This window comes from Cyprinus carpio, chromosome A3 (genome assembly GCF_018340385.1).
Source record: "Cyprinus carpio isolate SPL01 chromosome A3, ASM1834038v1, whole genome shotgun sequence".
Taxonomy (NCBI): Eukaryota; Metazoa; Chordata; class Actinopteri; order Cypriniformes; family Cyprinidae; genus Cyprinus; species Cyprinus carpio.
In genome coordinates this window covers 24,598,319-24,620,735 of record NC_056574.1, presented here as the reverse complement: position 1 = coordinate 24,620,735, position 22,417 = coordinate 24,598,319, and the positions used below count along the sequence as shown (strand labels likewise).

The window sequence follows — 22,417 nt, the reverse complement described above, 5'->3', positions numbered from 1 at the left end:
TAACTAAACATTCCTTCAGAGTCTCCAAAATAGCCCAGGAATCTGAAATTATACATTATATGTCAACACTTTTGCATATTTCATTTATATGAACCTATAAATCATCACTAAATGGGACAGTTCGCCAAAAAAAAGAAAATTCTGTCATCATTTACTCACCTTCATATCATTCATATCAAACCTGTATGACTTTCTCCTTGCTTGGAAAACAAAAGAAGATATTTAGCAGAATGTTCAAGCTCATTTGTCCATATAAACAAATAAACAACATATATTATCTAGTCCTCAACCACTCTAATGCTATGGACAAAGAGCAGCTTGGGCATTCTGCTAAATCTCATTTGAAATGACACAAGGGTTATTAGATGATGACAATATGTTCATTTTTAGCTGAAATATCCATTTAAAGTCAGCCCTATAACACAACCGGTGGCAATAAAGTCTGTTGAAGGTTTAAATGTCGATTTGAACATGAGTTTTGAAGAACTAAATAATGCATTTTGAGCCACAAGCAATAAGCGCACGTCGGCATCTGAACACAAATCACGCCTCGAACACATCTGTGGTATGCATCACAATGCAGAGGGGCTCTTTTCGCCCTCCTCATGTGAAAAACGAAGCATTCCCTTTATCTAGAAACCTGCTCACTTCTCCACAGGGATGAAAGTGACAGGGGAGATTAAAAAAAGATAACCAAGGCAGAACAAATAAAAGTCAGAGAAACGGGACAAGCAGTAGACAACGGCGACAGTCACCGGTGGAGCTGTAATGGCTGTGAAAGAACCGTGAAAAGGTGGAAGCAACTGTCATAGCATCAGTACAAACAATGGTGTAACGGAGTAGTTCACTCAAAAGTGAACATTCTATCCTCATTCGCTCAGACACGTCGTTTCAAACCTCTATGCTGTTATTTTTTTCCTCCACAAAGTAGACATTTTTAAAGAACATTTACACAGATCTTGCCATGTATCATCAACTGTCAAGTGAGCTCTTCAAAATAAGCACGCTTAGTCCTTGAATGCAATGGTGACTGACAATTCTTAGTGTTTGAAGATTAAACAGACAACTACAAAGTGACAACTAAAAAATATTATTGAAGATACTGTTTCTGTGGTGATATCAAGCCACTGGTGCTGCATAGGGCAAAAAGCATGTCATTTTGGATGCATCTTTGGGTCAGGTTGGTACACCCTTGATGTTTCTGCCAACATCCAATTTGTACATCCCCTTCAGCAGATGGTGGAGATGTCTGAGGAGCCAGCAGAGGAGTCGAAGCTGGCAGCAGTTCAGGTACCCACCACAGCACCATGTTTCCAGGCACAAAGAAGCGGCCGGCAGTCGTGCAGCAGGCATGGAGAGCGCAGTGTCTGCTGATGGCCAGCTCTCCACACTGGCACACAAAAGGCTTCCTCAGAAGCAGTGAATGACCATGACGAACACCGGGTCCTCTGAAAGACCCCACAGTGTCACACTAATACATGGTCTGTCAATGGCTAATGTCTCATTTTCTGGAAAAGCTGTGTTCGTCATGGTTAAACAGTCATGTAAAATGACATAAAAGGGTCATAAATGCATGAAAGTTACTGTAGACGTATTGGGTCTCAGTCACTGTGTATGTGCTTGTATTTAAACACACATCCTGTGTGCAATCGTTGTCACAGAATGATACTGATATACGTTATTTACTGTATATACACCAATTTATTTAGGATAAAATATGCAATCTAAATAGAGAAAAATTAATAAACAATATAATGGGATACATTTTATAACAATTAAAATATATAACAAAAATAATTAAATAAGAAATACAAAAGAAAAGAGAAGAAACAAAAACTACATAACAATAAATAAATACATTTTGTGAGTCTAAATTAAAGGAATAAAATGTATAAATATATTTATAAAAACAAATAGATTTATACATACATGAATACAAAGACGAATAAATAAGGAAAGAAAGAAAAAAAACACGACTCTATTATAAATCTGACTAATTTAAAAATGTTTGATGATGATGCTCAGTCTGCATAATATTGGCCTCTATCCAAGCTGTTTGTTGTGTTTCACTTGGTTACAAGAACAGCAAACTTGGAATTATTTGAAGACTGCAAAATGCTAAAAAGAAATATTATAAACCTATTTTTGTTGTACATATCCATTATGAATCCAGCTAAAATTTGGTGTAAGAAACTTGTCTAGACACAAAAGTTCTTTATAGACATCTATGGTAAGAAACTTAAACTTTCCATTGCACAAATTTTCTTTATTGAGAAAAAATTTTCTTTAGAATTTTTAATGCTCTTCACACAAAAAAAACAAAAAGGTTCTTTTATGAAATGTTCATTGAACGGTTCTATGGGCAACCCAAAATGGTTCATCTATGGCATCCCTGCACAAACCCCCTTTATTTTTTAAAGTGCATTGTGATCTTTGTTGATTTACAAATATATTTACAATATCAAATTATACCTTTGACTTTTGGCTGTTTATTCGCCCCCTTTGACCTACTTTACTATGTGTAGCTTCATTTAATAATGTATTGGTTGGAATTAACTTGCTATCAAAGTATGCCCAAACCTATTAGATTCAAGAAAATGCAAAAACACCCCTTTCGAAAACACACACTCACATATACACGCACGCATTGACACACACCCTCCCTCTCCAGAAGGTGTCAGTTCTTTGTCTTCTCTCCAGAACAGCACCAAACTCGCAAAGGTTAGCCTTCCCCTAGCATAGTCATCACACTCCTGTGGAGACAGCGGGGCTGACAGACTCAGAGATGGACTAGTTTTCTCACACACTGCCTATACACTTTGTCACAAAAGCCTTCCCTCCTTGGGATTTCGAAATGACAGAGCAAATTGTTCCTTTTATCAGACGCTCAGATATCTCACTCTGTATTTTTGGCTATTGACAAGTGCCGATTGTTTTTGTTTTGTTTTTTTTCGCCCAGGGTTGTTGAAATAGCATGCGCTGCAATTTCAGTGTTCTCGAGCCAAGCGAGACACCCCATCCACATGAAGTGTCCTGCCCTGGGGCAATAGCATACGCTCGTGTCCTTTCGTTCGGGGTTGTTTAAGTTAAGTCTGCAGCTGTAAAGTTAGCAGGAAAAAGTATTGTGTGATGCATCGAGAAATGACCGCTGCGCTCATTTTCCTCAAGGTTTTCTATTCGAGATGCATATATTTACATTTTCTGCACTATTCATTTATCTTATCCTTCACCGAGGAGGACGGGAGCACCTCAAGCCCATAAGAATGTCCCTGATTGTTTGAATACTAAACACTCGCCTGTGTTGCTGAAAATAGGAACGCTCAAATAATACATCATTAATGAATCAATTCTCCTCCTCTGAACACTGAAAAATACTCAAATATTCAAATCGTCTTCAAGCTTTAGCAAAAGGGCTCATCAGTATGTTAACCAAGAAGCATAATTCTTTTATACTCTGCCAGCATGAAACTTTGATTATTACAGAGAGAAAAAGAAACAGAAAATTGGACTGGAAAAGATCTAATTTTAGTATCTTGGCCAAAAAACAACAACTTGTCCCTATGTTTTGTGTTTGCACAGGACTAGCCTCTATAGAACACCGCACTGCATGGTAAAAGATCCCTAAAACATTGTGGTTTAAACTGTGATTAAATAATTAATTTAAAGAAAAAAAGAATAGGAAAAAAAAAACTTATCACATTGACTCCAACTAAGGATGATAGGATGACAGGCCCCCTCAGAATTTTAAGCCAGGTCACATGATCCTTCAGAAATCATTTTTATATGCCGAAATGTTTTATTATGATCAATACTGAGAAAAAAAAAATAAATAAAAATAAAAAAAAAAATATATATATATATATATATATATATATATATTATATATATATATATATATATATATATATATATATATATATATTTTTTTTTATTTTTATTTTTTTGTGAAAAACTGATTTTTTAGGATTCTTTGATGAATAGAGAGTTCAAAGGAATGGCATTTATTTGAAACTGAATTTTTGTGTAACATAAATGTTTTCACTGTCACTTTTGATCAATGTAATGCATCCTTGCTGAATAGAAGTAATCATTTCTTTCAAACTGATCCCAAATTTTTAAACGCTACATACAGTATATAGCTGCACCTTGCACAGATCTTGCTTTAGATGGAAAATTTAGTCCTCCTCCTTTCTAAGCTCATATGACTTTTTTTCTGTGAAGTTATCAACATTTCAAAGCTGCTCTTTTACATAAAAAGAAAATGAATGCTCATCACAGGCTGTCAAGTACATTTGCGTGATGACATGAATGTTATCATTTACGGACCAAGGTGAAACTCACGAGATGTAAATCATCAGAAAAGGCAAACAGAGAGCCGTCATTTAAAATCCACACAAGCAGGACAGAGCCTAACCTGTAATGAACTCATCAAGAGTCAAGAGACCCTCATACTAGTCTAGAACATGAACTCACTAATCTATAAAATATATCACAGTGTAAGGTGGAGAGTTAGAAACATGCATGGGAGAAATTCCAGAGAACTGGAGGTCCCACCTTTCATGATAAAGTCATCACCTGTTTATTTTTTAATGTACATGCATAATTAATCGTACCAGAAAAATGTTTTCAATGATATTTGAGCTAAATTTTTTTCACTGACCTGAAATATACTAAAAAACATAAATTCATCAAGATTATGTTTCAATAGTACTGAAATAAAATCTGACAGTAATGGTAGTAAAAATAGCTGCATAGGGGCATTATAAAGATGGCTGCCCCATGAACTGACCTAAAAACTGACCCCAAATTTTCTAAATCCATGTTATTGACCTTTCTGTGAATTATTCTTCCATGCATGAGTTGAGTTTGTAATGTTTTTTTTTTGAGCTCATAATTTTTTAATTAAAATTTCAGAACTCGATATTCCAGTGAAATTACTTCTCTGGTAACGTTTGCTAGATTGCACCAGTCGTTTAATTTGTTTAACCCCCACCCCTTTCTTACAACTAAATGCAAACTCAAATTCAGATGTGTCTCCATTCAATCAACAATAGATGGATTCATCACCATCATACATTTTTCTTTTTCGATAATCCATCACACTCAAAAAATCTGTCACTATTTCCATTTCACCTTGACTTTAAAGTGATTTGCTACTTATCAGAAGCTTATCACCCTCTCTTAATGAACAAATAAATGCACGTTTATCAATCAGGCACTGCATATTTCCTTATACAACTGTACATCAAATCTACTTTAAATGTGACATTAACTTGAATCTCAATGATAGTTATCTTTAAGAGATATGAGAGCTATAAAATCTCATTTTCTCATTTAAAATTAACCACCATCAATGACACTACACAGCAATGACAAACAAACAACAGTGAGGATATGATTAGAAAAGAGATAAAAGTTGCATCTATCTGGTATCCCGGAGGGGCCATATAATGTTTCTGTGGTGCTTGGTGAGCACACGTCTCATCTGTGCAAATCCTGTTAAAGTGGAAAGAACTGCCTTTGAGCACATAGAGCCCGCAGAGATTTGTCTAGAAGCGTGATGGACCACAGTCACCGGCTGACACAAGGCCACCGCGTGAACGTATGTGAATTTAAATCTGTGTACTACAGCGCACTTCACACATCCCCGCATTCAAACATCATCTCTGAGATCATGTTTATAGGACCGCGCAATACCCAGGAAAGATCCTTTAATTTCACTACAATATCAGTTTTTGTCCTTTGGATGAAAGTCCTGCTGCCTGCAATATGATGTTTTCTGGGGGTCTCTGCACACCCGGATCCATATATATCCAGCAACAGGGGGGAGCATTTTGACTTGTTCCAATTCCATTCATTCTGTTCCTACCAACTAATTGCATTGGTGTGATTAAATACGCAGATCCAATCTCATTTCTAAATGCTGTAATGTGATACGCTTGCGTGAAGCACAGTGGAAAAAATGGCATTACGCAGAAAATGAGAAGCACCAAATCAAAAGGGAAGCTTTGATGGCTGCTTATTTTTGGCTGTACTGTAGCCGGGCCGTGGCTGAACATTTCATGTATGCGGTGACTTTTGACTCAGTCTGCACCTCTTATGATTGCTGCCTGCAGCTATTTTCTAAAACACAATGGTCTGAGAGCTTTAATTATTTTTGGCCTTGAACAGCTAATATACTTTTAATTGCTTGCCATTTCCCAAGGACCGTTTTATCTCCCTGACGTCTTTCTAGTAAAGTGTTCGTAATTTCGTTGGGGTTAAGCAAACAGAATTTCATCCTAAACCCCATTTAAAACGTGAGCCGTAATGAGAGGCAAAGCGACCTAGAGCTGCTCTTTAAACAGCACGCAGCTTATTTATGAAAACTGCCGCATCCAGCTTGCTTAGTGGTGCCACAAACCCCCTCTATTACAGCAGATCATGAGAGTGAGCTGTACATGCCAAAAACCGAATACTGATGCCTAACACGTATTGCATTAAGGAGAGTGAATTGAAAGGAGGGAGCCGTTCTCTGATGTCTCCTTCGGGGCAACAGGAATATGTTAAAAGGTACATGCTGAGTATGAAACAATATCTAAAAATAGACTTTATGTTACATTCATGATGTTCCTATTCATATTATGCATCCATTTATAATTACATTACATGCCTTTAATGTCAGAATACACAGAAACATGAATCTTTGATTTCTGAAGTCACCGAGTACATCAAACCACGGAGGAACACCAGAGAGAGCTGCCTGTAGACTTTTTAATTGAAAGGGATATGCAGGCGGTATATGGATACTTCAGTATATGATAATAAAGAATAATATTCTGGGCCATATTAAACTGAATGTTTTATTATTATTATTATTATTGCTTTAATAGGTACTAAAAATAAAAATAGTCTTGGCTGCTTATTGGATTTTTTTAAATAAAATTATATTAAAATGTTATAAGAAATAATTCACTGTAATAAAAAAAACTATTCTTACAGAAAAATAAATAACTTGTTCATTTAAAAAAATGGTTTAAAAAATATATTACAATTAGCAGAGCAATACATGCAATTTTACTGTAAAAAAATTAATTTAAAAAGTCTAAATATGGTACAATATTTTTATACATATTATGAAGAATATATATAATTTCTTGTTGTAACTTCTTATAATTCATAATAAATACATATTATAATTTCTTATTAATCATTCCTAGGAAAAAAGTGAAACGACAATCCCACAAGTCCTTGTGTGACATCATATTTGATAACATTTTATTTAAATAGTTGTGTGTCTTATTTACATTACAAGTTATGCACGTTATGGTGTTTTGTTAAATTTGTTGTTTAGTTGATATTTATTGTATTATTTTTGTGTCGCCTAATGCCTAAAATGTCACTGTATTTTTTTTTCTGGAATCCACAATATTTAACAGTTTTTAACAGCTTTTTTTTTTTTTTTACAAATAAAATATTAAAAATGTATAGTTACTATTCAGATATGTTTCATTTTTTTAGGCTATTGCCAGAAATTCACCATAAAAATGCGTGACATTTTAAAGCATATCTATAATACATAAATATTAAAATAGCCAGAAGGCACATACAAATGGCTTTGAATCCCACATAAATATACACACAATGTCATTTTTATTCTCATGATTCAAAAACATGGACATCAACAACCCCATCCACCACCAGAGACTTGAAAGACAGCTGAATAGCAATCCACTCCCTGAGCTCATTTTAATATTCATTTAGTCACCGCCATCTCTCTATAGGCCATCTACATTTCTCATCCTGAGATAGCAGAGAGGTGGAATCAGACTTCACAGCACCCATCAGTTCAGGAGGCACATCTTGATCTAACACAATGGCTGCACTGTACCCCATGTCTCCTATCGGTGCCTTTATCTCTCAGCGGAGCGGCAGGAGACTTCCTGTTCCCCTGCATGAAGTGCCATCGACTTATAGAGCTGTGCTGGAGTTTGTTCTGTAGTTTAGAGGAGTGATTACACCAGGGAGCTGCTGTATACCTGTAAAACCACGGCCTGTTCAAATGTTTTGCCATGCAATCATATCCAAACATACAGGAAACAAGGCCCATCAAAAAAAGGGAAAAAGAGTGGATTGCCTCTACTTTTTGGACAAAGGGTGCTTGTGTCTAAATGATTTGCTGCAAATGCGGTGTAGTTGTGTTGTTAGTGGAAAGGGGCGCTAATCCAAAAAAAGTGTTTTCCTTGTCCTGTTGGTGCGTTGCCAGCGTGTCTGAAAAGCCGCGTTTACACAGTATGTTTCAGATCGACGCGGGAAGCCATGGCTGACTTTTCTAAATAGCTGGCATGTTCAAAGATTAAAATATCTCAATTATGGACAGAATTACTGAACAAATGCATATTCTAATTAGGCCTGTTTATCTTCCAACAAGCAGTTTCTCTCTCTCTCTCTCTGTCTGGCTCAGACGAGTCCACCCGAAGCATCCTTATCTCCACACATACATGCTCAGCCCCAGACGGCAGACAACGGATGGCCTCCTTTATATGAGGAAAACATTTACATAAACAGCAGCCGCTGCCCCTGCAAGGTTTAAGGAGGCAAGTTTAAGGTTTAATACCGGTGTCTTCTTCATTCATGACCCTGGAGTCATTTGCCTGCTCTGTACCATGAGACATTTGTAAGTGGGACGACACAATAATCGCACAAAAGACTGTTTACAATGCCTTAAACCACTGGTTTGTGTATCCTAGGGGGTGCTTCAAGGAATTAAAAAATCCCAAAAAGTCTTCCTTTATTTATTCGTATCTACTCTCATGTTGTTCCTAAGCATGAGAAGACATTCTGAATTTATGTGCAGGTTGCTTTTTTTCATTGCAGTAAAAGGGACTGGGGCTTTCAATTCTCAAAAAAAAAAAAAACCCCAAAAAACCCACTTAATTTAAAAAATGTAATTTATAAACTGATCTTGCCTTCAAAATGAGCTGTTAACCATTTCAAGTAAGTTTGGGAACCTTGGGCCAGATTCAAAAAATACTCTTAAGAATTAGTTTTTCTTCTTTTCTAACTTAAGAATCAATGTAAGAATATTTTGTATTCCCAAAAACATTTCTTAAAATGTTCATATCTTTTATTTCTTAAGAATGTTCTAAACATTTTTTTTTTAAGTTCTCAAAAATATTTGAGAATTTCTTCAACTTTTCATCAATTGATAGTTTTCATTCACGTGACTGGCTTGAAGACCTGGCTGGCAAAACATCCGTAGAACTGTAGCACAAGCCTGTTAATTTTCTATCTGTTCCAATCCAAAAATATTTTGATCACTAAAAACAGTGGGACATTCTAAAATGTTTAAGGTGAAAACACTTAGAGTACCTTTAAAACAGTGATATTAAAAGATCAAATTCAGTACACACCTTACTACATTACTACTTAATGCAAACCTCGTAAAAATAACTGGCGCTCAGTGGGGGAAAGTCTTGTTTTGCCCTCCATGTGAGCCCCAGTTCCTGTGCAGTTCACTTGCCAAAGACAGCCTTAGTGGATTTTAAGACCTCATGTAATTTTTATTTAAATTACACTGATCTTGCCTTAAAAATTACATTTTTTAAATTACACACATAATACTTCAGTCCACAATTATTGTAACTTCATGAAAAACAGTGACCAGTACATTACCCAAAATTTCTTCTTTTGTGAAAGTCATACAGGTGTGGAACAATATGACTGTGAGTAAATGATGACAGAATTTTCAGATTTTGCTTTGTTAAACCTACAAAACACAAATTAGAACTAAAAATATCAGAGCTGTCAGTGGATAAAAATAGATAATCAAGACTAATGTCATAATTTTCTTTAGTTCCTTTGTAAGAAGAGATAATATTGGGCCACTTTTTGAACAAAAACCTTCACATTTCTGGCATGATGCTGATGATGAATAAAGGCAAAAAGAAGCCTGGAAATCGCTGCCTGCAACTACCCAAAGCTAATGATGGTGAAAGACATGTGCAGGAGCCAATCTTTTTATAACATTTGGCATGTTTTTAAACTAAATGCTCATAAAGAATATGAATACAGCTGCCATAATGATCACATCTAAGTATTACACCAGGAGCTCCTTGACATAGTGCTGCAAGAGCAACCAGGAAAGCTCAATTTCTGGCCAAGTCATGGATGTTACAGATGTTACAGAAGAAGGCGACTCATACCTGGCAATTGCCTCTCAAGTGAACCATGCACCTCCAGAAAATGGCCATTTATCAGAAGCAAATGAGATGTCGTAGGTCAGAACAGCACCCAGGCCTTGCATCCTCCACAGGCTTGCTATTTGTCACACCAAATGAGCAAAACAACAGGCTCTGCAGAGAACACTGCGAGGACAGCCTCTCCAATTAGTCAACTGATACACCACTGCTGCTATCGCCATCAGCGAGCCAGTCGGCAGCAAATGGTTTCCTTTTAAAACTTTGCTGTCATCACATACAGAGAGTTGGGATTTAATTGAAAACATACCAGCTACACACAAGCGTCTGAGGGTTTTTGTGCTTCTGATCACTTTTGGCTTACTCTTCCAAAAGTGTGCTGAATTACTTAATAAAACAATGAAATAAGTCACCAGAACAGAGAAGCTTAAAATATTCATTAATACCTGGATTTTTTTTTTACATTTAACCACTGCAAACTAGATTTAGGCATAGCCACCAAATTTCAGGAAAACACTGACACATCATGTGGTGGCTAATTTGGATTATAATTATCCGGAAAAACCAATTGGCAATGTTATTCCACAAGTCCTTGGAAGTGAAACAAATGAAATAGTGGGACAGAGTGAGGCACGGATGAAATACGCCAAGTCACTGATGCGGTGTTGAGGGATGCTTTTATTCTCCACAAATCTCAAGATTTCATTGTTTTTCATTTTCCAAGAATTTCAAGGATTTTTCAGTCTGTGAAGGTGATTTGACTTCCACAGTTAAATGCCACGTTAATGAACGTGACTATGAAAATTGTGTTGATATTTAAAATGAGTGGATTGGGTCGGGGAATTAAAACACAGAATTTTTTTTATGAAAGAATTGTTTTGTTTTGTTAGTTTTTCAAATGTCCCAGATTCACATTAATAGCATACAGAATGAAAAACTGCTATTTGAATTTGATTATTTTGACTATTCGTCAAAGAATCATGAAAAAAAAGTGCTTCCACAATCATAGCTTCCACAGAAACATTTAGCAGCACTACTGTTTTCAACACAAATATCCAAATATCAGCATGTCAGAATGATTTCTGAAGGATCACGTGACTGAAGTAATGGCTGCTGAAAATTCAGCTTTGCCATTACAGGAATACATTTTTAAAAATAACCATTTATAATATACTCAAACAGAAAACAGTTATTTTACTGCACAACCCTGCATTACAATGAATGAAGAAAAGATGTGAAAGGAAAACCGGCTTTGTGCTTCATGGAAGTTGTGCTCGTCCTTCACGACAGTGTCCTAAGCTTCATGAGCTCCACAGCCAGGCAGACGTCTGCAGACAGTGAACACTGTTAACAATGTGGGGAGCTGTTCTTGGCACTGCGCAGCCATGACACTTTGCCCACGCACTCTCTCGCACACATGCTGTCCGCTCATTCTGCGCTGGTGGGGGAGGATACCTTGGGTTTGAATGTCAAAGAGTCAATGTATACAAACAAGTCTGGAAAATTGATGATGCTTGTGTATGCGTGTGGTTTGTAAAGAATATTAATATTCCCTGTGCCCATTCTAAATCTTTTCAAATGGAAGTCTGTTGGACTTTGAAGGTGGGGAGAGGAGGGGCGGAAATCGCTGTCCGTAAACTCCAGCTGTAGATGACATTATTAATCTCAATTTAGGAACTCTGTGAATGCGCATTGAGCTGCGACAAGAGGAAGCGATACAGTAGCTGAGCTCCTCCCAGTGGGATGTTCCCCGATTAGAGTACATATAGCCTGCACGTCCCCCGCGACGCATCAACGTGACAGAAGTCCGTCGACGGTGACCTTTCATACAGATGCTCGCCATTACACCCCAAAATCATCCTGGAGGAAAAAATTGATTTTTGTTTTGCAGCAGCCCGGCAGTTTATGGAGGGCAATTAAGAGCTGTTTTCCTCCACTGGAAGTGGATTCCCTACGCTGGGGCCAATGGTCTGCCAAAATGGCTGTAAGAGGATGTCTAGCAGCTGCAATATTCTCTAAATCGAAGCAAGGCCGATAGTCGGTGGATCTTTAAGGACTAGAAAGTCTTTTTCAGTAATAATAAGGCATGCAATGACAGCTGCCACCGTTCCACTTATTGAGTAAGTGCGAGCCTATTCGCATAGGAGAGCAGCCCACCATGATGGGAAAGATGTCACCAAGTAAGGAAGATGCAATTAAAGGCTCACCTGAGAGAAAATGAGTGCCGGAGTCTCGGCGGGCTGTTATGAAGCCCCACGTGCTGTGTATTAGAGATAAAAAGGTTCATCAGAAATTCTCTCGAAAACGCAGGAATGTTCGCCATGAGGATTAGAAATCCCTTGTTATGATATTCATTAACTTAATAAAATAAACAAATGAAATCTGTGGGGCATTAAAATTATAATCCACATCTATGGCTTTTCTGAGCATTTTTCCCCCTTGCAGAGAAGACCAGGCAACATAAATTGATGACAAGAAGCGCAACAAATATACCACAAAACCTGAGAGGTCTAGCGTTGTGATCCACATGCATCTCTTGATCGGTCACCTTCGCGAATCCCATTTCCATCCATAGATGTCGGGATTATCTTCACTATCTCCCTGACACAGTTTGTTTCTGTTTACACTGCCATGTGGCGTTTTATGTGCTGTTGTATTGTGCATATTGATATTTCACACCAACACAGTCCTCTGAGTTGTCACAGGTTGCATAACATTCATTCTGGCTGATACACTGCCAATTCTATTCTGGCACAGGCTCCTGTCGCCCATGGCAAAATAAACATCAAAACCCCACCATGCACGCCAAACCCAAAGAGATTCGGGAGCGACCTGCACGGCTCAACGTGGATGAGGATGAAGCCAAAGAAGCAGATTTAGTATACATCACAAAACCTCTGATGAAAAAGAATCGCATCTCAAAGGGTTTAATAGTCATCCAAACAGGGGTTGGAGGAAGACGTCATGTTTCAGGCACCAAAAAAAAATAAAAAATTGAGGAGAAAATATTGTGAAAAATGCATGATAAAAATAACTCAGAACATGTGACCAGGAGCACTAGAGGAAAACCTGATTCATGTCAAACTGCTGGATAATAATCCACACAGCACAGTTTCAACAGATGGGATGATGTCTAGTGGGACCTGAAATGTAAGGCTTCATGGAGAAATGGCTGAGCACATTAGAGTTAATATCCACCTGATATCATCTGTGATCTCCAAGTACCAGCTGAAAAGCATGTGATGTATAACACCAACATCTGGCTCTCAAAGCACTCACAGACATACAAACTACTGTAGCCATCCGTGAGGGTCTTTGATGAGCCAATCACAACAAGCAACAACAGCTTGAACCCTTCAAGACACGTCTGTCACCCCAATGTCAATCACAGCGGCAAAAATGCCAAGCGATTCCAACCACGCTGGTGATTTTTAAACAGAAAATGTATGTTGTCTTAAGGAATACCATCTGCATAATACCTCATAATCCTGTGAATCCTGCAAACGTCTGTCTGACAGCAACACAGGCAGAGCCCGCAGGAGAGGTTTAATCAAAGGTCAGGACAGAATCTTAACACCGTTTACCAGCACAGCCCAATCCCTCATTTGGTACAGCGCCAAATCCCAACTCCAAGGGGAAATGTGATTTCTAATGACTTAGTGTATAGTGCATGCTGATGAGAAACTAATGTCATTAAGAGAATATGCAAAAGCAATTGTTCAATGCACTTTTAATGGGGAGGAACATTTTCATCTGTTCTGACACAACAAACAAAGGCATGTCAATGGTTTATGACCATTTATACTTCTGCAAACGTGGTAAAAGTGTGATTTGCCTTCACAGGCGAACTATATATTCAGACTGTCATAGCAATACTGATGACAGACAGATGGAGTGTTTGTTTCGCACTCGGGAAAATGCAGCTTTACACTGCCCATATATTACAAAATAAACTTTACTTATTGCTTGCGCTAGTCCGTCTACACACAGCCGTTCCTTTCCTTTTCAGTCTAACCCCTGAACTGGTTTTCCTCACATTCAGAATACCTGTTTAACATAAAGATTATTCTCTTTTTCACTTAAAAAGATCGAAAATAACAGGCAGTTTTTACTCTGGCATCTCCAGCCACCACCCCCTGCATCAGAATGAAGCTGGATGGTACGGGCAAAGCACAAACATCTGGAAATCCTGAAGAGATAGCGGCACTTTTACAAGATTAAATGGACCACATTTAATAACATTTTACTGGGGAAGACTAATGTTTCCTTTCAAACGCATTAGCATTTTGATAACCAGCTGAAGACTTTTCTTCCATTTGCGATAAGGAGAGAATGCAAGACTGCGTAGACAGCGTGAAATAATTGGCATACCGCATGTGAAAAGTCAGCATTTAAAAAAGAAGAGGGGTAGAAATAAGAAAATAATAAAAAAGATAGGTGAATAGGTAGATGAGAACCGAGGGAGTGCTGATTCTAGAGTTCAGCGATGGTTCGCTATGGCCCACGGTGATTTCACAATTTGAGCAGTCCTCTGTGTTGAATAAGTGGAGTCTGAAATAATTATGTAAAAAAACTGTAAAAAAAAAAAAAAAAAGCATGCCTCAGCACTATGCCCAGAGTTTGCCTGATGTATTGCACTGTACTTCCACTGAATACAAAGCTCAAGAGCCCCTCATGCGATCGACCTGATGTCTAAAATAAGATGTAGAGTTGCCTCAATCCATTATCATGCTTCCCAAAAAAGCCTTCAGATTGCTTTACGGTGTAAACGAAAAAGTAAAAGTAAAACAATGACTCATCTGACCTATGAGTAAGGCTTAGTGTGCCACACCACGGTAAAGCCTCTGGCGGATTTAAGACACACGAGCGTGTAGCCATGCCACGGGGTGTTGGTGACTGGTCTGACAAAACCATGCTGTGCGAAATCACTTTGAATTATCACTGTTATCATCACCAGCAGGCCCCAGCCTCAGAGCACCTAAGGACAAAACGCCCAACATTCAGCAATGAGCTCTTGATGTCCATGAAGACTGACATGACTAGTAACGCTTTCTCAAATACAAAAGCCTAGACAGAAGCAAGGAGCCAATTAAATCATATACAAAACAAACACAAATGAAAGGAGATGTCAAGCATGCCGCTAATGCTGTCAGCGAATGTCATGTACGTGGAGACTGAAGGTCATTGCGGTGGCGTGTTTTTCTTCATTTAACCACTCCCCAGCTATTGACCTGTAAAGCCACATTTCTAATCTGTACATTGTAACACGTCAAATATATTTACCAATGTTAACAGTGATGAAAGCATTTATCAATGACTCATTCCGGTGTCAGGCAAGATTTGGTCACCCCGCAGGAACTCAAAGTTGAAAAAAAAAATGTTTATTGGGAAAATCCTACAGAATCATGCAGTGTCAACTCAAGTCAGTTTTATTTGTATAGCGCTGGGCAATAATATTGTTTACATTTTGCAACAATATAAACAACTCAAGTAGTTGAGACTTACTATATAGTATATATTGCTCTTCCTAAGTACTGTAAGTATGTGGTTAAACGATACACTTCTAAATACAACTTCATATATAGAGCTATGTGATACTAGACACCAGGGACATTTTGTGACAATATAAACAAGGGATCCTCAAATTTGGCCCAGGAAATCCACTTTCCTGCAGAGTTTAGCTCTAACCCTCAGATTTGAGGAACCCTGATATTAACAATCATGTATATGTTGTCTTAACTACATTAATTTGACAATTAAACTATAAATAAAATCTTTTTTTCAAGCTCCCAAGTTAGACAGTTAGCCTAATAGCTTAGCATATCAAAAGCCAATTAACCTGCTATCTTAGCAGAAGATAAGAAAAACATTCAAAAATATTTATTGTTAAAATATGACAAGTGATGTCTGTTTTAGTTAGTCTACTAGCATTGCATACATATACCCAATTAGCCTGATAGCTTAGATTATACACATTTCTATGCATTTGCATATACACATTTACACTTTCCTTACATGTAAACCACAACAATCTTTAATGTTATTATGTTATTAAAATTGAAATATACTTAAAACATAGAGATGTAACAATCAACCTGCCAGGAACCGAAATCAAATGATGTTCCACATGATTGTCCAGACTGGTGAGACTGGTCAGTCTCACATCTTGCCGATTCCGAGCTGATCCGTTATTACGTCAAAGTAAGCCTCAGATTCAAATGTAAACGAGTCGTCGGCGTGGAAGTTCACTGTGAATCAAGACAACACAAAGTATGTAATTTGTAATATGTGTAAGGCCAAAGTAAACCGTGGGGGAACCACCACAGGGCTCAACATCCCAGATATCACACGTAAGATGTCTGTTAAAGTTCGCTTCATCTGGAAAGCATCTGCTGTGTACAAACATCTGATAGATATCTTTCAGACATCAGTTTTACATGCATTCTAAATCATAAACATCTTATAAATGTCTATTTGACATCTGATAGGAAGAGTCCTATAGACCATCGGGTCGCGACCCAGTACCGGGCCATTAGTCTCAGCCTCAGATGTCACACCTACGGACCGCTGGCTTAACGTCTAATGCATATGGCACACAAAAGTGGAAACACTTCAGGAGTTTCGGAGTCGTCGTCGGATTGGTTGAATTATACAGGATTTACTGTAAACGTGTGTGTCACGTTCTTTAACGTTCTGCCTAGAAAGAAAGATGCCGTGACGCCAAACCCCCTTACAAAAGAAGAAAGCCGTAGTGTTTACAACTGTGACGATGAGCACTTATCAGCATCAACTAAATGCTGGATTTTCAAAAGTATGTGGAATAAAGTTCGCGGCATAGAATCTTTAAAATACGTCCGAGAGTTTTACACACCAGTCTGTTATTGTGGCGACATTTCCACACCCTGAAATGTGACGATGAATGAAACGAACTGTGATTGGTTGTTTGACATGTCCGTCAAATGACCTCATGGGCGGGCCTTGGCCAATGAAAGCTGCCATGAATTACAGACCTTCAGCTGTCAGTCTGATGGTCTGGCTACGCGAAACTACCGGGCCGTGGAAGTGTTGCTACCAGGTCGCAAGAATGTTCTGGGAAAAATGTGTAGATATGACACACCATTATTTATTGCGTGTTACTGAATGTTCTAGTTATTCTGTATTTTCGTTTGTTGTATGCGATTGCTACGGAGTAGCAATTTGAAGATTTCATGTAAATTAAATGTTCAGTTAATCAGTGAATTATTGTTCTGATCTACCAAATTGTTCAGTGCTACCAAAAAAGAATAACCAAAAAGGCTATTTTAATCATTTAAAAGAAGAGATTGTGAAAATGTGATACATTTTTTAAAAAGGCATTACAAATGGTCCAAAGGGGATAGGATTCTGCAGGGGAGATATAATCTTGCACCACACTCAACAAATTCCACTTGGGTCTAATTAAATCACTGTTATGTTTGGCCATTTATGATTCCGCTTAACACTGATTAAAATAAGCACCTTTCAAAGGTGTCACCACATCTTCATCCCTTTATCCTCTCTTAATGGTTTAGCAATATAGAGATGAAGCATTGCTCTGCCCACCGTGAAACGTACTTTCAATTACATTAAAAATGTCAACACAAATAACTGTGCCAGCATACTATGTGCTGGGGGTTCTGTCTTAAGCGGATGATGCAGGTGCTAAACGCTAATGGTTTAGAGCACTACAATCCATGGCCAATTAAGATTTATGAATGCCTGTTTATCAATGCAAACAGAGTCGGGATTAAAAACAGATTATCCTGAAATCCATTGCCATGAGGGCCAACATACTCCATTACATTCCAATAAACTGGTTTCTACTCCTGGCCAATCAGCATCTCCCTCCCTGAGGCTATTAACCAGCTACTCTGGTGGTCCTCTTCATTCACAGTCCATCTACAAGCAGCAGCATCGATTGCACTGGAAACCCTTAATAACCCAGGACAACAAACAACCAACATGGATACTTTCTTCTTGAAACTGCAGTTACAGTTCGTCCTCTGGGATTACACAATAAATCACTTGCTTATCGCCCGGCACTAGGCTTCTTGGTTGGTTAATGAGATTCATCACATGTCTGTGCTTTTAAATCTCTATCATGCATTGCTAAAAAAAGACCAGATTCAACGAATGCTCTCTAGACTGCATTCTGAAACAGACTGCTTGAAAAACCTTTACACTTTAATTAGAGAAGGTTAAAGAGTTTTGTGCAAAAGTCAATGACAGCGGTCACTGTCAATCTTAAACTTATCTGTCATGTTCTCTCTGGAAATTAATGTAAGCATAAAGAATAAAAATTTAACAAAGGTATAAAAATTAAAAAGGACAATTAATCGTTTTTTCATGTATGAGCTTCCCCCTTTGCAGGATTAACTAATGTCTTTCTCCCCATAGCATGCTATTGTTTCATATAATCGTCCATATTTCTCCACGGCCCATATAAAATTTAGCATTGTGAAACAGCCTACAAGCTCAATTGGTTGAATAAATTAAATTGGCATGTCAGTAACAGAATTATGTTATGTTAATGAAATCTGACTTTACAGAAACCAAAAAATTATTTAAGAAAAGTCACAATGAATAGACTACAGTTTAGAAGGAGCAACTTCAAGGTCTTCTTCTGCAAAAAATGAACAAAAAAAATGTGTCATTGTCTATATTCATAACACCACCAAACAAAGCATTTGCCACATAAAATATTGCTCTAGCTTCTTCAGCAACTTTTTACCTTAAAAACTAATACTTCATTAAGATAACAGCCTGGTAGGGAAAAAAAGTAAAAGGAATAATTGTATTTGGAATTCTTAAGAAAAACTGGCAGGTAAAGACCCAGCTCAGAAAGCAAGACAAGACAAAATCATAGTGTTTCAGAAACAGTTAGGAGTGTCATCATAATTTCAATACTGTCTGGTCAAAAAGAGCCAAGCGTCCTGACTAGCCAGTTAAGAATTTGACTGACTGCATTTAATCACACCTTATAATTTGCAGCGCTCTGTAATGTCCTTCCTTTAAGTATGTTCCTCTGGTAGCCGCTTAAAAACTGTCTGACATTAGTGGTCAAAGTAGACTCTATTTGAAGGAAATGGATCTTGAAATTGAGCTTGTCTTTCTGGTATGCCTATTTTATTCAGTGACCAAATTCCTTCACCAAACTATCACAAAGGTTGTTCATACATGCTATGCAGTAGGCATACAGTTATTACTTTATGGCATATAAATGTAGAAAATAAATGGAAAAATCACACAGAAAAGAATCCTGCCAATCAGAACCTTTTTCCCCCTTGTTCAAAACACAGAGAGTGTCATAGCTTCAGAATTTCCCAGGAAAGCGTTTAAAAGTTCATCTATTTGTGCCAAATTTATTTAGTGTGGAAAATAACACTATAAATCATCTGAGGCATGGAGAAACCATACAGAGCGTTTTGACATATTGTTGTGCCATTGATCTTGGCACATTTTCTTCCATTTGTTGGCACTGTGTCATAGCCACAGTGATTCAGTCTCTATTTGTTGTTAAAAAAAAAAAAAAACATCGGCATTGTGTAGGACCATCTATGGGTTCAGCTGTTGTTTTTTGTGCATATTCCTTTGTGGGAAACCATTTGATTCTTTTGCCATATACTATGCAGGAAGCACTCCTTTATTGCAGCTGGCCATTAAGCATTATAATTACAAGTCAAAATTGTAGGTTTATGTGCTCTTGTGCCTACATGGCTAACAAAACAAAAATAGCAGATTCTTAAATACCTTACATTATACATTATACATTAAACTATTAATGTTAGTTAAACACAAAATGCCCCCTCTGTCACAATGAACTGCTGTGTACAGAGCAAAAAAAAAAAAAAGATGGTTTCAGGTGATTTAAGTCATTTTAACAGTCGTATGTATAACAGTGCTTTGTTTTAACAGTCATATATGGCTGCTTTACGCAAATGCAGGACATAAACATAGATCAAGAGTGACATAGCTGCATTCTACTGACTCAGACATGACATAATGCACTATTTTCGAGCCAAACAATATCTACTATATCTTAAAGGTTTAAATGAGACAGCTCCCTGACCATGCATTGATGACAGTGGAATTAGTCAGGGTAAACCACTCGAGTGAAGTATTACAAGTGTCTCTGCTGTTAACCTAGGAAAGGTTAAGACCTCTTCTGCTGCTTCAAATAAACCAGAGTCTGATTAAACTGGAAGTTACAATCGCTCTCATAAAACAGAACCTAGGGTCTGTGTGTCTGCAAATACCTGTGTGATTCGTAACTCAACTGAAATAACAGTAATGATAATCTGAAAAAAAATGCTGTATTATATTCAATAATAATAATCACACATAATATCAGTCTTACTAATTAAAAAAATTATAATTTCAAATTGAAAAGCATTATGAATGGTTCACACATTGCTACTACACTAACATACTACTAGGTACTGTATATAAAATGTATATTTCTAAAGCTTTTTTTTAATCTCAATACGAAATGAGGGCTGCATATCAGAAGTTCAGTGCTCAAAACAGTCAGTTTGTGACTAAGCGACTTCCCCCACGTCCACGAAAGACTACTCTATTCCCACAGCATAAGACAGTGAGAAAGCAGTCATCAGTCCGTCTCCAAGTGACAACCTGAAAGGTGTTATTGTTTCTGTCATCGTCTTTGTAACCCTATTTCATATTTCAGCGTCAGGTACGTTCGCAATGCACAGTCTTCTTCCTTACAATTTGACTCAGACAGTCAAGCACAGATGCATTTTTTGATCTCAGTGTGAGAAGATTTATTATCATAACCTGAACTTTCCAGTCCCAGGTGAACCAGCGAAGTCCTTGGAAATAACGCTGTAACATTTAAATCATACTGATCTCAAGCAGGTAAACTGGTGCAAGCATGACTTTGTGATCGTTAAGATCTGGTTTATGTAGCTCGCAAAGTCCTTTAGAAAGGGTATCACTGTACTGGCATCGACCATTAAAGAGAGAGCATGAGATATGGACCATTCCTTAACTCGGGAGATCACGGTGCATGCCTGTACCCAAACACATGCCATGCAGAAAGCGCCTGTCTCTCAAGTCCCTGAGAAATGTCCCTCAACGCCACAAACCTCAGGCGTGCATCAAGATGCAAGAATACAAGCCAAGCTGTTGAGATGTCACCACTAACCTTTGATGTTGCAATAAGGCTCAAGCGAGAGTCGAAAGAGAAGAAAAACGTGTCGGCTGAAGATTTAACGGCGGCGCACTGAAAACATCCCACGATTTCGCGTTCAAATTCCTCCTCTAACCAACGCGCTCATTTTCCTTTCTCCCCACCGCTCATGTGTCTTACCTGAAGGGCATCTCCCACGACTGCAATTAGCTGCCAAGATTTCATTGTGGTCGGGCAGCGAAAACGCAAAGGAAAAGTGCCTCCTGTTTTCTCAGTGGAGGTAAACCGATTGCGCGCGGAGAGAGGCAGAACTGGCAACGGAGAGCGCACGAGTGGTAGTCGGTGGACCGTATCCACGTGGTGCCATGTAAATGACTGCATCTGTCACTCTACGCGCCTGTGCCACAGTCATCCTTGTGATCCTTCTCAAGTTCACACCATTGAGCCTGACTTTGGCTCAGGGGTTCAGTATAAACAACTCGAAAGTGATGCACAAAATCCTACAGCTTTTCTGCACCACAAGTCGATCTAGTTAAGTGACAAGTGTTAGCTAAGAATTCGGTCTGAAAGTTCTGTTCTGTATAGTCACCTGTTTCTTTGACATTATAAATGTTATGCATTCTGTTCATCTTAAATAGGATCCCTGTCCGTGTACATTGCGTTCATTCATTTTTCGATTTAATATTGAAGTAGAAAAAAAAATAAAACGGTGTATTTATTTATTTATTTATTTATTTTTATTTTTCAAAAAAAATAAAAAATAAAAAATTCAGAATTCGGCTTGATTTTATGTTTTTAGGCTCAGGGGATAAATGGCTTGAGTATTTGTTTTCCACATGTGGCTGTGCATTAAACGCCCCTTTCTGCTGATTGGTCAACCAAAGTTGAACCCTTGCCTCTTTCAGCGCTTCCACAGTTCCGCGCAGCAACAGAATAATAGTCCTCCACTAGCTGGACGGATTCCTAAAGTGTTTATTACGAATAATCTCTCTCTCATCAAACAACCGGACTAAGGACTGCTTTGACACACACCACACTGGGCAAGTCCTTCAAAGGGCTTTCTTCTGTGCAA

The 22,417-nt window shown here is 37.9% G+C and overlaps 1 protein-coding gene across 5 annotated transcripts in view; it reads right to left on the bottom strand.

The window, feature by feature from the left end:
• LOC109059809 (RNA binding protein fox-1 homolog 1) overlaps positions 1-21,804 on the bottom strand; it is a 234,599-nt gene extending 212,795 nt beyond the window's left edge. The window contains exon 1 of one of the 5 annotated variants that reach the window (XM_042725691.1): positions 21,526-21,804. In XM_042725691.1, coding sequence (XP_042581625.1) covers positions 21,526-21,726 — 201 coding nt within the window. In that variant the 5' untranslated portion in view covers positions 21,727-21,804. Of the gene's footprint in view, positions 1-21,360 lie in introns of all 5 variants that reach the window. The other 4 variants (XM_042725665.1, XM_042725662.1, XM_042725654.1 and 1 more) reach the window with 4 other exon arrangements.
• Between the last annotated feature and the right edge of the window lie 613 nt (positions 21,805-22,417).